The sequence below is a fragment of the Muscardinus avellanarius genome (genome assembly GCF_963383645.1).
Source record: "Muscardinus avellanarius genome assembly, chromosome: X".
Taxonomy (NCBI): Eukaryota; Metazoa; Chordata; class Mammalia; order Rodentia; family Gliridae; genus Muscardinus; species Muscardinus avellanarius.
The window spans coordinates 102,706,199-102,723,785 of NC_137792.1; the positions used below are offsets into that span (position 1 = coordinate 102,706,199).

At 35.8% G+C, this 17,587-nt stretch overlaps 1 protein-coding gene across 1 annotated transcript in view; it reads left to right on the forward strand.

Annotated features, from left to right (window-relative positions):
* Positions 1 to 266: 266 nt before the first annotated feature.
* TMLHE (trimethyllysine hydroxylase, epsilon) overlaps positions 267 to 17,587 on the forward strand; it is a gene marked incomplete at both ends in the record, with an annotated part of 42,370 nt that continues 25,049 nt past the window's right edge. The window contains 3 exons of the mRNA XM_080719407.1: positions 267 to 447; positions 8,584 to 8,760; positions 16,318 to 16,597. Of these exons, the coding sequence (XP_080575533.1) occupies positions 267 to 447; positions 8,584 to 8,760; positions 16,318 to 16,597 (638 nt within the window). The remainder of the gene's footprint in view (positions 448 to 8,583; positions 8,761 to 16,317; positions 16,598 to 17,587) is intronic.

The following is a 17,587-nucleotide window of genomic DNA, read 5'->3' on the forward strand; positions in this document are numbered from 1 at the left end:
TAAGTAGCTGAGGCTGTCCGTGAACTGCGATCCTCCGGTCTCCTCCTTCCAAATGCTAGGATTATAAGCATGTGCCACCATGCCAGGCTCATATTCCTTTTAAGATATCATGCTTTTGGGGATTTCTTCTTCGTCAAATCCTCTGTAATCAGTACAATTATATACTTATGTGCATAGTTTTATATTTGCACTGTTATTCCTGTGGCCTCATAAAAGTCATTTTGCATTGTTGCTAATACTTTCTTGTTATTATCCAATCTTCTAGGATGTGGTGCCACAGGTTGTCCCACCTACAAAATAGGCTCCAGAACTTGCTGAAGGGGAAAGTCATATGTCAAACACTTCAACAGCCTAATTTCAAAAGCCCATTTCCATTATCCATCCATTGGCACCATACAATCTCCAAGTCTCTGAATTGTGCTTGGCAACAACATGAAGATCATTTTGGTAAGAGATGTGTGGGGACAGATACTTTTCTTTAAAGTATGATTTAAAAGCACATAACATAAAATTTACCATATTAACTATTTAAATGTACAATTCAGTAGCGTTAAGTATATTCATTTTGTTGTGCGACAACAAACACTTTTTGTATGGTCTGAAAAGACTTTTTTGTAGAGTTGAGAGAACCTCTAGCTACTTATTTACAAGATTATCCTGGAAGTTGCAAGAAAGACAAAAAACACACTGAAATCCCGACCCAGCTAAGGAAAGGGAACTTTGTCCTGCTCCAGCCAAACACCATCCCCCTGTATCGCTGAAGAAAAAAGCCCAAATATACTCGCAAAAGTGTTTCAAAGGTATAACCTAGGAATATCATAAGAACAAAAGATAATAGGTGGTAAGAGTAAAGGAACTTTACCCCTGTGTATGAAATGCCTAGGGCTGCTGCAGTAATTTCACAAACTGGGTAGCATAACAGAACAAAAAATTTTCTCTCACACTTCTAGACGATAGAAATGTGAAGTCAAGGTGTTGACAGGCCCACACTCTCTCTAAAGGCCCGAAGAGAGAATTTTTCTTTACCTCTTCTATTTTTTCTTAGTTGCCAGCAATTCTTGACAATACTTTGCTTATGTCAGTATCATTTCAGTCCCTGCCTCCACCTACACATTGTCTCCTCTATGTCTTCAAATCTCTTCTTATAAGGATACCAATCATTAGATTTAAAACCCATCTTAATCTACTGTGATTTATTTTTAACTTGATTACATCTGCAACAACTCCAGAGATGTACCTTAGTTTACAATAGGGTCACACCCTGATAAACCCATCATAAGCTGGATATATCATAAGTTGAAATGTGTCTAATCACTTAACCTACTGTAAACCATAGCCAATATTCGCAGCTGAAAGTGTAGTTTCCATTGAACGCATATGGCTTTTGTACCATCATAAAATCAGAAACTCAGACTGAACCATTATCAGTCATAGACCATCTGTGTTTCCAAATAAGGTCACGTTCAAAGGTCTCAGGGGTTAGGACTTCAACATATCATTTTTGGAATACGGTTTAATCATCAAAACAACCTGTAAGGAAAATGAAAATAATTGTAAAGTCTATACTGCAAAGCACAGGCTCAGTGTACACGCCAAAGACTGAAACTTAATCCAAAGATGATAGAATGCTTTTCCCCCCACAGACTACCACAAACTAATCAGACTCTAGTTGAAATAATATTGGATTACAGCTAGGAGACCAGCAAGAGACTGGCTATATCTCTCAGCTACAGCACAAAGGGAAGGGCTAAGGCAAGCAAGGTAAAGAAAACAGCACCACAACCTGAGTGAAAGGGACCACTTCCTAGAAAGATAGACTAAATTGTGTTTCCAGAAAGTTCATATATTGAAACCAAATCCCCATAATGCTGTAGTGATTAAAATGGGACCTATAAGGAAGTGAATGAGGTCATAAAGGTGGAACCCTGATCTGGCAGAACCTGGTGTCCTATAAAAGAAGAGATGTCAGAAATATTTCTCTGTCTTTGCCATGTGAGGACACAGCCTCCAAACTGTGAAAAAAATATTTTTTGTTAAGCTACTAATTCTAGTAACTTAGACTGTTTCAAAACTAAAAATAAAATAGGGCTGGAGGTATATAGCTCAAAGGTAGAACCCCCCCCCTCGTTCAATTCCCAGTACCCCCCAAAAAGCTACTCAGTCTGTATTTTGTTATGACAGCTCAAAGAGAGTAAGACACATAAAATATCAAAACTTATTCCAGGAGAACTAAATAACTTGAAAAGTTCTATATATTTTTAATTGAATTAGTTAGAATACTCTAGTGATACATGCATACCCATGTTTTTAGCGGCACAAGTCACAATGGCCAATTTATGGAACCAAACTGGATAGTCTTCCACAAATGGAAGAATATAACAGAGTTTTACTCAGCCATGAAGAATAAAGTTATGTCATTTGTAACAAAATGGATGAAACTAGAGAGAACATCATGCTAAGTGAGATCAGCAAGACTCAGAAAATCAAGGACTGTGTAACTTCTCCCATATGTGGAAGCTAGAGAGAAAATAGGAAATAGAAGGGACTCGTGACTCAGACCATTAGAGCAGTGGAAGGAGACAGAGGAAGAGAGGAGGGGAGATGGGAGAAGGAGGCTTGAGGAAGGAAACAGATCAAATAATGTTACTTTCCTATAGGAATGGGAAGGACAAAAGAGGGTGGGATTGGAAGTGTGGAGGGAAATATACCCAGAGATATTGTATGCATATATGACTGCATCACTTTGAATTTCACTGTGATATATAATTACAGTGTACCAATAAAATATTTTAAAATAAATAAAAAATAAAAATGGAATTAGTAATAAAAATACTCCCCAAAATTAAAACAACAGACTCAGATGGTTTCACTGGCAAACTTTACCAAACATATAAGGAAGAAATATCACTTTTATACATTCTCTTTCAGAAAATAAAATATTATGTCATCATTACCATGATATAAAATACAGGCAAAATACAGGCGAAAGAAAAGAAAACAAGCTAGCATTTAATGAACATAGAACAAAAAATCCTTGTCACAATATTAACAAATTTAATCCAATAACATATAAAAGGATTAATACATCAAGACTAGGTGGAGTCCATTTCAGGAATGCAAGGCTTGTTCGGCATTTCTTTTAAAAAGCAACTTGCTGGACGTAGTGGCACACACTTTGTAATCCCAGTACATAGGAGGCTGAGACAGGAGGATTGCAGGTTTGAGGACAGCCTCAATAAGTAGTGAGACTCTCATGAACCTAGGAAGACCATGTTTTAAAATAAAGATAAAATAGTGCTGGGGTACAGGTCCAAGTTAGAATGCCCCTGAGTTCAATCCCCAGTGACACACACACACACACACACACACACACACACACACAGTAGCTTATCTGTGTTGCAAAGAATGGTTCACGCCATATCCACATTTAATTCTTTATCACCCTTAGTGTTTTCTTCAGAATGTGCTGTCTTGTTTTTTGCAATTTGAATAAGCTGAGAATTTTCCAAATCTTTAAGTTCGGGTTCCTCTTTGGTTAACAATTCCTTCTTGCATTTATTTCTATCATATATTTTACTGTAAGCAATCAGAAGGCACCAAGCTGCTTTGCTTAGAAATCTCTACTACGTATCCCATATCATCATTGTGTTCAAGTTCTTCCTTCCACAACAGTTTAGTTAAGATTTCTGCCACTTTACCAAAAGGATCGCTGTGTTTCCATTGTCCAGTGTCATGTTCCTCTTTTCTGAGAACTCATTATAATGGCCTTTGCCGTCCATATTTCTGACAACATTCTGTTCAGGATTACTTATATATTCTCTGAGAAAACAGATCCTGTCCCTTCACATTTTTATTTGACCTCTCACCAGAATAACCTCAGCAATCTTAGCATTTTTTTCCCTGTATCAGAAAGTCATAGTTTTTTTTCCAATCTTGGCATTTCTAGTAAACACCTCCAAAGCCTTCCAGCCTCCAACCATTATCCAGTTTTATTGACACTTCTACATTTTAAGGTATTTGTTATAGCAGCACCCTCAGTGTCAACTTTTATATTGGTTAATATTCTACAGAGAAATAGAACAGAGGCAATTAGGAAATAAACACACCTTGACTCATATATTTATGGAAGTTAAGAAGTACCACAACCTTCCATATACAAATTGAAAAACCAGGAAGGGTAACGGTGTGATTTCAATCTGAAGGCCTGAGAATCAGAACTAATCATGTAAGTTCTAGTCTAAATCTAAAGGCCCTAGATTGGAAGACATTGTATAAGTTTTGTCCAAGATCAGGAAGGGACCAACATCTTGACTCAGACAAAAAAAACAACTATCCATCCCTTCCTTTGCCTTTTTGTGCTCTCAGACCCTGAATGCATTGGATAATGTCCATCCACTTTGGGGAAAGCTATCTGTGTTTTGCTCAGTCTATTGATTCAAATGCTAATCCTTTCCAGAAATACCCTCACAGTCCTACTTAGAATTAGCGTTTGTCCAAATAGCTGAGCACCCCATGGCCCAGTCAGCTTGAAACAAAATGTAACCATTACACACACACAAAATATTGCTTATCATTCTCACCTAGATCCTAGGTCAAGAACTTCAACTTTACAGCACCACCAAAAAATGACCCTATTCATAAGATCATCTGTAGTATCAGATAATTTCAATATCTGGATATTTAAGCATGCAGTTGGTATATAGCTAGAAGGTACAGGTGTTTTTATAAAGTGACTCAAAGGCCAGCTGTTAGCTCCTAACTGAGACATATGCCCCAATTACCTATTCTGTGTCTCATCTGTAAAGCTCAAAGCTGTGTCTATGTGTATCAACTTTTTTTATTGAAAACCTGGATATTTCAGATAATATCTTGTATCAACTGAGTTCTTTTTTTGTGGTACTGGGGTTCTTGGAAGCCCTTCTACCTCTGGGCTACACTCCCAGACCTATTATTACATTTTTATTTGGAAACAGGGTCTCCTAAGCCAGCGCGCGTGGCTGGCTTCGAACCTGCGCAATCCTCCTGTCTCCGCCTCCCAAGCGCGGGGATTACAAGCGTGCGCCACCACGCCCGGCATCAACTGAGTTCTGACCTCCAATGAGGATTGTTGCTTTGTTTTGTATAGTTGTTTATTTGTTTACTGACTTGCTTGGAATGATTCTTTAGTGTGTAAACATTGGTGTCTCTGACCCAGGTTTTATTTTTACATCTTGTTTTTATTTTTTACTGTGACTTCTTCCTAGGAATTGTTCTGAGGTCACCATAGCTCAGTGTTTCTCAACTGGGCATAATTTTCCCCCAGATCCTCCCTACCAGGAACATTTAGTAATGTCTGGAGACATTTTTGGTTGTTACAACCAAAGAGGAAAATGCTACTGACATCTAGTGGATAGAGACCAGGGATGCTGCTATGCTTCCTACGATGCACAGGATAGCACCCTGCAATAAAACACTATTATTTGACCCTGATGCCCATAGTGAAAATGTTGAAAATCCTTTCAGTAGCTTAGTGCCCAGCCAATTACTGCTTAAATGTCATGCTTAAAAACTTTAAGTCATTAATGCCTCTACATTTTGCCAATGGATCTATGTGTTCACTGAGACACAAATTCAAAATTCAGAAAGTTTACTAGTCTGTCCTGTTTTTTACTTTTTGCTCTTCCCATATCACCTTTGTATTTGCACAGAACTTTGTTTTCTTCTATGAACATGTAGATAACCAGGGTCATTTCTAGTCTCTCTTTAGTGTGCACACAGCCCTGTAGGAGTGCACAGCCTTTTAATCTCCAAGTGTACATGGGAACTGTTCAAAGCTTATCATAGGAACTTAATAACAACAAAACATGTAACCCAATTTAAAAATGTGCAAAGGATATTTCCCAAAAATGACAAACAGATGGCCAAGAGGTAAATGAAAAGACGCACAACATCACTAATTATTAGGGAAATGCAAATCAAAACTATGATGAAATACTAATACCCATTAGAATAGCTATTTTAAAAATACTAGAGATAACAAGTGCTGGAGAGGGTGTGGGGAAAGGGGAACACTTGCACACTGTTGGTGGGAATGTATAGCACAGCCATTATGGACAGCACTATGGAGGTTCTTCAAAAAAATCAACAATAGAATAAATGCTACTTAATTTATTGTATGCTTTGGACATTTTCCAAAATCCTAAAATGGTTGTTTTTGATGGTTTGTCCAGTTTTATCATTGCTTTTGGGGAAGAGAATTTGCCAAGCTCCTTTCTCTGCCTTTCCAGAAATCTCATCTCCAGATTCCTAAGGCTATACTTTGAACAACAGGGATGGGGAAGAGAGAGAGAATTAATGAAGGAGACCCTTCCATTGACATTCTGTACATATGTGAGAGTAACAGTGCCAACCTCAATAGCATGTATGGGGAAGGGGAAGGAGTGGGGAGGGACCTCGGGGGAAGCTCACAAAGAGCTGTGCGCATATGTGTCACTGTCATTGTGAACTACATTATCATGTGAGATTGTAATGCACCAATAAAAGTATTTTTTAATTAAAACACTGGTGTAGTAGGATATGAAGTTGAACCAGACTTTGGTTCATGTCCTAGCTCTACCACACAAATATTATATTATTTCACACAAAGTTACTTAACATTGCTTAGCTTTAGCTTTCTTGCCCTTAAAATGAGAATGATAATATAATGAAAGGCCATGTGAGAAGTACAGGTATAATCTATTTTAAGTTGTTGCTTAAGGTCTCATAATGTGGATAAACTTTAGTTTTGCCAGGCGTGGTGGCGCACGCTTGTAATCCCCACGCTTGGGAGGCGGAGACAGGAGGATCGCGCTGGCTCGGAGACAGCCTCGCTGGCTTAAGAGACCCTGTTTCCAAATAAAATAGTTAAAAAATAGGTCTGGGAGTGTAGCCCGTGGAAGTGTATCCCGGAGGTAGAAGGGCTTCCAGAAACCCCAGTACCACCAAAAAAAAAAAAAAAAAAAAAAAACTTTAGTTTATTGAGCTATTCCTCCACTTCCCTCAAAATGGACATTTTGTCCTATTTTTAAATTTTTTATTGTTCTGAACAATAACATTATGAATATTCTCATGTACTCCTCCATGTGTGACATTTTACATAAGAGAAATAACATGAGAGTTGAGTTTCTGGGCCAAGCAAAAAATATGCATATTTTACTTATTTTCATAGAAATTTCTAGGCTGCCACTCAGTGTGACTTTAATTTATACTTCCATAACTAATGTTTGCAAGGATGCATTTCACCACATCCTTGAAAAGACTCATTTTAGTCAAACTTAAAATTTTGTTACTGTTACAGATATAAAGTTGTCTCCTAATTGCATTTAATGCTCATTCCTTTGTTTGCTATTAAGGAAGGCTTCATGTGTTCATCAGCCACTTTTAGCGACTTTCTTATTGATAACTTTCACCCATTTTTGGGGGGGTTAAAATTTTTTGTTTTCTTTTTCTGCTGGGGATGGAATCCAGGCCTCATGAATGCTAAGCAAACACTCTACACACTCTACCTGTTGGATTTTTTGTCTTAATGATCACAGGGATTTATTCTATATGTTGGTTCCAGATATTTTTCCTGTTAGTTATTTGTTAAGTTTGTTTTTATATTATCCTACCTCCAGATTGTCATCATATAATCTTTATATTTTATATTTTAATTTATTAGAAATAGAAATTTACTTTTCTGAATAATATGAATATAGAATTTATTGTTTTGTATTCATTTTTCTAATATCCACTGAGTATTCTATCTTCTACTATTAAAAATGCTACCTTTTTCATATACCATATTTCCTTATATATGTGGATTTGATTTGGGATTCCATTCTAATCTCTTAATCCATTCATTTCTTCTGTATTGATGCCACACTTTTAAGACTCCGGTTTTATAGATGTTTATACAACTGACAATTTATCTATATCTTCTTTGTCAGAAATTGTTCCTCTATCATTTCTCAAGTACATGGGAAGTTATTTCTTAGAACTACATGGAATTTGGGCATTAGCCTGTTGGAGAATTTATCTGTCTTCTCATTACTTAAAGTACCAATCCATGAACATGTTATTTTTCCACTCAGGTTTTCTTCAAGTCCTTCCAGATACTTTTACAGATTTCTCCATTGTACCCCTCCACATTTTTGTTTATTCTCAGATACTTAATAGTTCCTGTTGCTTTTATAAATTTGATTTCATTTTTATTTTTTTTTCTAAATGAGTAATCTGGTACATAAGAAAGACTTTGACTTTTTAAACTCAATTTTGGTATAATTTCAATCTAATAGAAAAGTTGTTAGGACAGTACAAGGACCTCTTTTATAATCTGTATACATTTGGGTATATTTCTGGGCTTTTTATATTTTTCTCTTGTTTTATTTGTCCATTCATATACCAACATTAGACAATTTTTGTCCTAAAAGTTTCATAATATGTTTTAATAATAAAAAATGGGCTATTCCCCCATTGCTTTCATTTGCTTCTTCATAGAAGTCTTTTAGAATAAAATTTTCTAGCTGCTGATTTTCTTTAGTTTTCCTAAATAAATATTTCCAATAAATGTGATCTTTTCCTTAGAACTGCAATACGCTAACACTGTGATGCGCTTTGATTATGTGTGGCTTCGAGACCACTGCCGTTCAGCATCTTGCTACAACTCTAAGACTCACCAACGCAGCCTGGACACTGCCAGTGTGGATTTATGTATCAAGCCGAAGGCCATCCGTCTGGATGAAACCACACTCTTTTTCACTTGTAAGTGGACTTCGTCTTGTTTGGGGTATTCTTCTAAAGAACAATCTAAAGAAATATGAATTTATTTAGATTTGAATCTAAAGGAAATAAGGAATTATTTTGTGGATAAATGGTTTGCTCCTTTCCAAAACAGAATATTCTTTCCATTACTTTCCCCTCCTTGCTGTAAAAGCATTTTGGGGAACCTTTTATTTTTTCTTCATAGCTAACATAAAAAACTTTTTTGAAAATTTTTGAAACAGGGTCTCACCAAGTTGTTGACGACTTTACCCAGTTGCTAAGGTTGGCCTCCAACCTGTGATTTTCCTGTCTCAGCCTCCCAAGTATTGGAATTGCAAGCATGAACTACCATGCCTGGCTCATCATACTTAATATTAAAACTAAATGTTTCCCCTCTAAGGTAAGGAACATGACAATAATGTCTGCCCTTATTACTTTTTTTGGTACTAAGAATTGAACCCAGAGGAATTCTACCTCTGAGCTACATCTCCAGCCCTATTTTATTATTTATTTATTTATTTATTTATTTATTGCGGGTTTGGGGATGGAACCCAGGGGCATTTGGCCTCCGAGATACACCTCCTACCTTATTTTTTTATTATTTTGAAACAGGGTTTCACTAAGTTGCAGAGGGCCTCACTGAGTAGCTGAGGCTGTCTGCAAACCACAATCCTCCTGTCTCAGCCTCCCGAATGCTGGGATTACAAACATGCACCACCACGCCCGGCTTTTATGTTTTATTTTTGAAATAGGGTCTTGCTGAGTTGCCAAGCCTGGTTTCAAACCTGTGGTCTTCCTGTCTCATCCTCCCAAGTCCTGGAATTATAGGCGTTTGCCACCATCCCTGGCTTATTCTCACTACTTTTATTTAACATAGCTCAGAAGTTCTAGTCATTATAATAACATGAGAAAAAAATTTAAGTGTGTACATGTTGGAATGCAAAAATTAAACTATTTACAGACACATAACGGTTGATGTATACTACTTTAAGTAATATACATTAAAAATGCTAGTACCAGTGTGAGTTCATTAAAATCACAGGATACAAGATAAACACAGAAAATTGCATTCCTATATAGCTACAACAAACATCTAGGAACTGAAATAAAAAATGACCTTTTCAATTCTTTCAAAGAAATTCAAATACTTAAGAATGAATTTAATAAGAATGTATAGGATTTATTTGATAAAATTATAAAATGCTAATGAAAGACCTAAGTACTTGGAGAGGCAAACCATGTTCATGAATGGGAAGACTCCACACAATAAAAGATGTCAATTCTTAAATTTATCTATAGTTTGAATGCAACTCAAAATTTTAGCAAGTTGTTTTTATAATTTCAAACAAACTTATTCTAAAATGTTTATTTTTTATTTTTTATTTTTTTTTGTGTGTGTGTTCTTTTTTATTGGTGCAATGTATTCATACATCATAATGGTATAAAGAAAATACTTTTGTAGACATACATGCATACATCGAAATGGAAATGCCAACATGATTTGGGGTTTTGGTATCTTTGTCTCTTTTTAAGTTTTAATTTTAACTGATATATAATTGTACAAATTTTATGGGGTACAATGTGGTTTTAATGTGCAATGATCAAATCAAAGTGATTATTATATCTGTCCCCTCAAACATTTATCATTGTTTTATCTAAAAAACCACCCAAATAATTTCTTCTAGCTATTTTGAGATGTCCAACTAGTTTTGCCCAATGATCACAGCCTTCACATTCCTACTCTCCAGCCTCTGGTAACCATTATTCAACTTTTCACTTTTATGAGAGAGATTTTTAGATATGTTAGGGAATAATGTGGTATTTATCATTCTGCATCTGGTTTACTTCATTCAACATTTCGTCCTCTGGGTTCATCCCTGTTGTAATTAGCAACAGGATTTCATCCTTTTATAGATTAATAGTATTTCATTCATCTGTTGATAGACATTTCAGCTGTTTCCATTTCTTAGCTATTGTGAATAGTACTACAATAGATAGGAATGCAAATATCTCTTTGACATACTGATTTTATTTTCTTTTGATATATATGAGAGATTGCTGGATCATATAGTAGATGTATTTTTTAATTTTTTGAAGAACATCCAGACTTTTCCATAATGGCTATATTAATTTACATTCCCATCAAGAGTATACAAGAGATCCTCTTTCTCCACACTCTTACCATCATTTTTGTCTTTTTGAGCTCTTTATGTTGTTTCTTTTATTGTACAGTAGCTTTTCAGTTGGATGTAATCCCATTTGTCTATTTCTGCTTTTGTTTCCTGTGCTTTGTGGATTTTATAAAAAAAAATCCTTGCCCACTCCAGTGTCCTGAAGCATTTTTTCTATATTTTCTTCTAGAAGTTTCATGTCTTACATTTAAGTTCTTAATCCATTTTATGTGATGTTTATAATTGGTGAGAGATAGGGATCTAGTTTCATTTTTTCTGAGTTGTGGATACTCAATTTCCCTAGTACAGTTGGAATGTTAAGGTATAAACCTTGATTCTTAGTAAGTTGGAACAAATTGCTATTCATTCAAAAGTCATGGGTTATTAAAAATATTTTTGAGCCAGGTGTGATGGCACACACCTGTAATCCCAGTATTTGGGAGGCTGAGACAGAATGGTAGAAGGTTCAAGATAAGCCTCAGCAACTTAGTGAGACTCTCAGCAACCTAATGAGACCCTATTTTAAAACAAAAAAAATTTTAAACAACTATGGGTATAGTTTAGAGGTAGAGTGCCTCTGGATCCAATACCCAGTACCACCAAAACATGTAATGTTTCCTGACACTGAATGCTTAACATTGCTAGTTAGAAAAAAAAATCTTGTTTGGAATTCAAGCATGGAACCTCATCTCAGTGCACTGAATAACAAATAATCTCAGTGCACTGAATAACAAAAACCACATGCCATCTCTCATATGTGGATATTTTAAGTTGATCTGTTTGTATAATAGTGATTATTAGAGGCTACAAAGAGAAGATGGGAGGGGCATAGAAGGAAGCTGTGTAACAGGTAGGAAAGCCAGTAAGTTTTAATGTTCTAAAACAGAGTGGAGTGACTATAGTTCACAATATAGGTTACTAATATATTTTATGAAAACATGTAAGAGAGGAGCTCCAAGGACAAAGAAAGGAGATGGAAACATTAACTGACCTGATTTGATCAGTATACATTATATACATGTACTATACCTCATGTTAATAAAAAATTTTAAAAAATTAAGGCAGTGAAAATGCTAACTACCCTGCTTTTGATCATTATATATACTGTATACATGCATTTAATTATATTGTCCCCCATAAATTTGTATAATTAAAACCAACTTAAGCTGGGCGTGGTGGCGCACGCTTGGAATCCTAGTACTTGAGAGGCTGAGACAGGGGGATCATGGTTCATGAACATCCTCAGCTACTTAGTGAGGCCTTCTGCAACTTAGTGAGACCCTGTTTCAAAAATAAAGAATAAAATCAACTTAAAAAGTACAGTGTTAAAAAATGAAAGTGGTTTTGAAATTACATTGGCTTTGTTCTGTTTGCTCAAGATAGCTTTGGCTATTTGAGGTCTTTATGGTTCTATATGAATTTCAAGATCATTTTTTTCTATTTCTGTGAAAAGTATCATTGATGGAGAGATAGACACATAAATCAATGGAACAGAACAGAGAAACCAGAAACAGTTCTATACAAATACGTTTGACTTTTCTTTGACAAATGTGCAAAAGCTATTCAATGGAGGAAGGAAAATCTTTTCAACAATTGGTACAATTGGACATCCATAGATAAAAAATAACCTCAGTCTAAGTCTTTTACCTTATATAAACTTAATTGAAAATAGATGTTGGACTTAAATGTAAATCATAAAACTTCTAGAAAAGACTATAGGAGAGTACCTTCAGGTTCTAACTGGTTCTACTACTAACTCTCAAATCTTGACATTATGTCACACGCTTTTTTTAATCCTAGTACTTGGGAGGTTGAGACAGGAGGATCTGGGTTCGCAGCCAGCCTCAGCTACTTAGTGAGGCCCTCTGCAACTTAGTGAGACCCTGTTTCAAAAATAAAGAATAAAATAATGGGGCTGGGGATGTATCTCGGAGGCAGAATGCCCCTGGGTTCAATCCTCAGCACCAAAAAAAATTTAATTAATTCATTAAAAATAAAAAATTAAAAACCTTGACATAAAAAACAATCCAATTAGAAAGTCAGTAAAAGATATGCACAGACATTTTACATTTAATAGAATATACAGACAACAGATTAACACATGAAAAGATGGTTCCCATCATGAGCCACTAGGTAAGTAGAAGTTAATATCACAATGAGATTTCACTGCAAATCTATAAGAGTGACTAAAATTAAAAAAAGTGACAATACCAAATGCTAGACAACATGCAGAGAAATTTTTTATCAGTCTGATACCTCTAAAGGGAATGTAAAATGTTTCCTGATGCAGCCATTCAAGCAAACAATTTGGCAATTTTATAGAAAACTAAGTATTGTAACTGCCATACAACCCATAAATCATGTTTCTGGGCATTCTTTCCAATGATTTAAAAACTTGCGTTCACAAAAAACCTGTACATTAAATTTCATATCAGTTTCATTTATAATAGCTGAGAACTAGAAATTACCCGATGGACAAATAGTTAACAACCATTAGAATGATATACAAATCACTAATAAAAAGGAATTAACTGCTAACAAAAATAATAACTTGGAAGAATCTTAATGAAATTATGCTAAAGGAAAAAGTCCAATCTACATGCTGTATTTATGTGTCATTAATAAAATAGCATAACTATAGATATAGAAAAGATATATTTTCCAGCAGTTCTGGGTGGAGGTAGGAGGTGGTGGGTGAATTCAAATTAGCCTTATTAAAAAGCAAATTCACATATTACAAGATAGCATTTTATCAAATTAAAAAACACATGGTTTTTTTTTGTTGGTTTGTTTTGTTTTTTGCAGGTCTGGGGCTGGAACCCAGGGGCATTTGACCTTCGAGCTACAACCCCTGCCCAATTTTTTATTTTGAAACAGGGTCTCACTGAGTTGCGAAGGGCCTCACTAAGTAGCTGAGGCTGTCCGTGAACCATGATCCTCCGGTCTCAGCCTCCCGAATGCTGGGATTACAAGTGTGCGCCACCACGCCCGGCCAAAACACATGTTTTTAAAATACAAATATTTATTTTTTGTGGTACTGGAGATTGAACCCAGGAGTATTTGTTTATTTATTTATTTATTTCGGTACTGGAGATAGAACTCAGGGGCATTTTACCTCCGAGCTACACCCCTAGCCTTATTTTTTAAACATTTTAGTTTATGAAACAGGCCTCAGTAGCTGAGGCTATCTGCGAACCACGAACCATGAACCTCAGGTCTCCACCTCCTGAATGCTGGGATTACAAGCCTGCGCCAACACACCCAGCTCTATTTTATTTTTATTTTGAAAAAGGGTCTCACTAAGTTGATGAGTCTCACTATTTGCTGAGGCTGTCCTTGAACCTGCAATCCTCATGTCTTACCCACCCAAGTACTGGGATTATAGGTGTGAGCCACCATGCTCAGCTAGGAATTTGATGCCCACATATGTATTATTACAAGGAATGAAGATTGGTATACTCTTTCTGAAAGAAGGTAATTGGTTGCATCAAAATACTTAAAGTTTATATCTTTATTGTGATACATATTCCAATGATCAGAAATATAGGATAAAGATGACCACTATTAAATAATAGGATTTTTCCAAAAATCTATATATGCCAAAGAAAGATATTTTTAGGTAAATCTTAATAGACTAGTTTGTAAACTTTCAAAGTTAATTTTTATGAAGATTTAATTTCAAAATGATAAAAAGTATTGCCCAAATATGACATTGACGGTCTACAAAGTTGTGTGTGTATGTGCATATAATTTTGTATTCTCTAGTATACAAAATAAATGGATGCATAGAAAAAACTGGAAGGAATGATGCCAAGCTATTAGTCATCTTGGTGATAAATAAGTACAGGTGATTTTTAGTTTCATTTTATGATATATGCTTTTCAAAATGTTTGCAATAAGTGTAACATTTTTGTTTTGGTAATAGGGATTGAACCTATATCTGACCTACACCTGAGCCCTAATTTTTAAAAATATTTATTTATTTATTTATTTATTTATTTATTTATTGCAGTACTGGGGGTGGAACCCAGGAGTATTCTACCTCTGACCTACACCTTCAGCCCTATTTTTTATTCTTTTATATTTGAGACAGGGTCCCACTGAGTTGCAAGGGGCCTCATTAAGTAGGTGAGGCTGTCTGCGAACCCAAATCCTCCAGTCTCAGCCTCCCAAATACTGAGATTACAAGCATGCACCACAACACCAGATCATTATTTTTTGAAACAGGGTCTCACTAAGTTGTTGAGGGTCTTGCTAATTTGCTGAGGCTGTCTTTGAACCTTTGATCCTCCTGTTTCAGCCTCTGAAGGACTAGGATGTGTAATACTTTTTTTTATAAAAGAGGAAGGGAGAGAGAAAGAGAAGTTTAAAAAAAGAGGGATAAAATGTTTGCCTTTTACTCCCCCTGCTGCCTCTTTTGCTTATCCTGAAAACTTTCCAGTGCATTTGGGGGTTTGATTTCAACTTTTTTTTCTTTTTGCGCAGTAACCAGACTGTTTATGAATCCAGTTTGTCATGTTGTATGATTTCATGTTGTTAGACAGAAATTCAGCTACATTGTTTAGAAGAGGAAGGTAGCATAGAATAGTACTGAACTGTCAAGAAACAAGAAACTGGAGTTTTAGTTCGAAATGTGGTACATGTTAAATATCCTTAATCTGAAAATATAAAACTCGAAATGCTCCCAAATTTGGTAAAGTCTATACATATATTCTAAAATTCTTGTATGTCTGGTACAGGGGACTAAATCCAGGGAGACTCTACCGCTGAGCCTATGCCCTAGCCCTATTTTATTTCTTATTTGGAAACAGGGTCTCACTAGATTGATGAGTCTCACTACTTTCTGAGGCTGCCCTCAAACCTGTGATCCTCTTATCTCAGCCTCTCAAGCACTGAGATTACAGGTGTGTACCAACACTCCCAGATCCCCAAAATTGAAAACACCTCTGGTCCTAAGCATTTCTGATAAAGGATACTCAAGACTAAGAAACATTTTTGCCATCTGTAAAATAAAGATTAGTTCCTTCTAGCTCAAACATTCTGAATTTGTGTGTAGGTGAGAGGTGGGCATTGAAAGCAAGGATAGACAGTGCTGAGTAGACTAAAAACTTACTAGGATTATTTGTAATGTGTGTTCCAGTAGGCCCTTTGCTATGTAGATACAATTTCATAAGCATATTTATCTTCTGTGAAGATTTATTCACTTATTTATTCATGCATACAATTCAACCCATGAGTATTTCTATCTCAAACATTAAAGGCACTTGTTTTACTTTGGTTTTATACACAATAAAGTATTAGGTAATTAGATGCTAAGAATTGACATTTTAACCAGTACTGGCAGTATTTATAATTATTATTTAATGCCTTTTTTTTTTCTAAAAAGGGCCAGATGGTCACGTGACTAGATATGATTTGGATTGGCTGGTGAAAAATAGCTATGAAGGGCAAAAACAAAAGGTTATCCAGCCTAGAATATTATGGAATGCCGAAATCTACCAGCAAGCCCAAGTTCCTTCTGTAGATTTCCAGAGTTTCTTAGAAACCAATGAGGGATTGAAGAAGTTTCTACAAAACTTTCTGCTGTATGGAATTGCATTTGTAGAAAATGTCCCTCCCACTCAAGAACACACAGAGAAGTTGGCAGAAAGGATCAGCTTGATCAGGTAATCAGTTTTCTGAAATCTATAGTAATTAATTTCCAGGGCATGAACAACAGAAAAACTGTAAAAGGTATGGTCACCCTTGTTTTCAATCCAGAATATTCTGTGGCCTGTGTAAGAGGATTTCTACTTTCAGTGCTTTAGTTGAGGCTTAGATTTCTAATGTCTAAATATATCTGTATATTAAATATAATGAAAACTTCAAAAATCATTGATGTATTTTTCTATCTCAGAGGTTATCACAATACACTAGAAAGACCACTTACTGTGAGTAAAGAAAACTGAGTAGTTCTGAGTTCTACCAGCAAGCAGTTGTATGACCTTAGGAAAATCTATTATGTGTGCTCACACACACACACACACGTATACACACACACACACACACACACACTCAGCTCTTCACTGTTCTCTATTTTCCATCTCTTCGGAAGATAATTGAATAATATAATGTCTAATATCATCCAGTTTTGATCTTGCGTGATTCCTAGGGCTTGAGTCAAAGATTGGTGTTAATATTTCCTTAAAATACTCTATAGCATTTAACAAACACATTGACATCCCTTTTGTGTGTGTGTATGTGGGGATTACTGGGAAATGAAGCCGGGGCATTCTGCCTCTGAGGTACACCACCAGCCCTTTTTGATTTCTTGTTTTGAAACAGGGTCTTGCTAGGTTACTGAGAGTCTCACTAAGTTGCTAATGCTAGCGTCAAACGTGCAGTCCTCTTGCCTCAGCTTCCCAAGTATGAGCATTACAGCCATGTACCACCATGCCCAGCTCACATCCATTATTCTATTTTGGTCATTATAGTAATACTGATAATTGTATTTTTAATACCGTGTTTTACTGTTGAGGCATCTGATGCCAAGACATACTTATAGCTGATCCAGAATTGCTCTGATAGTAAGCAGTAGAACTGGTGTTTAAATAGCTCAGGTTTCCTGATCTCAAATAGTGTTCATTTAATTTCCATTTTGCATCTTTTAGTTGGCA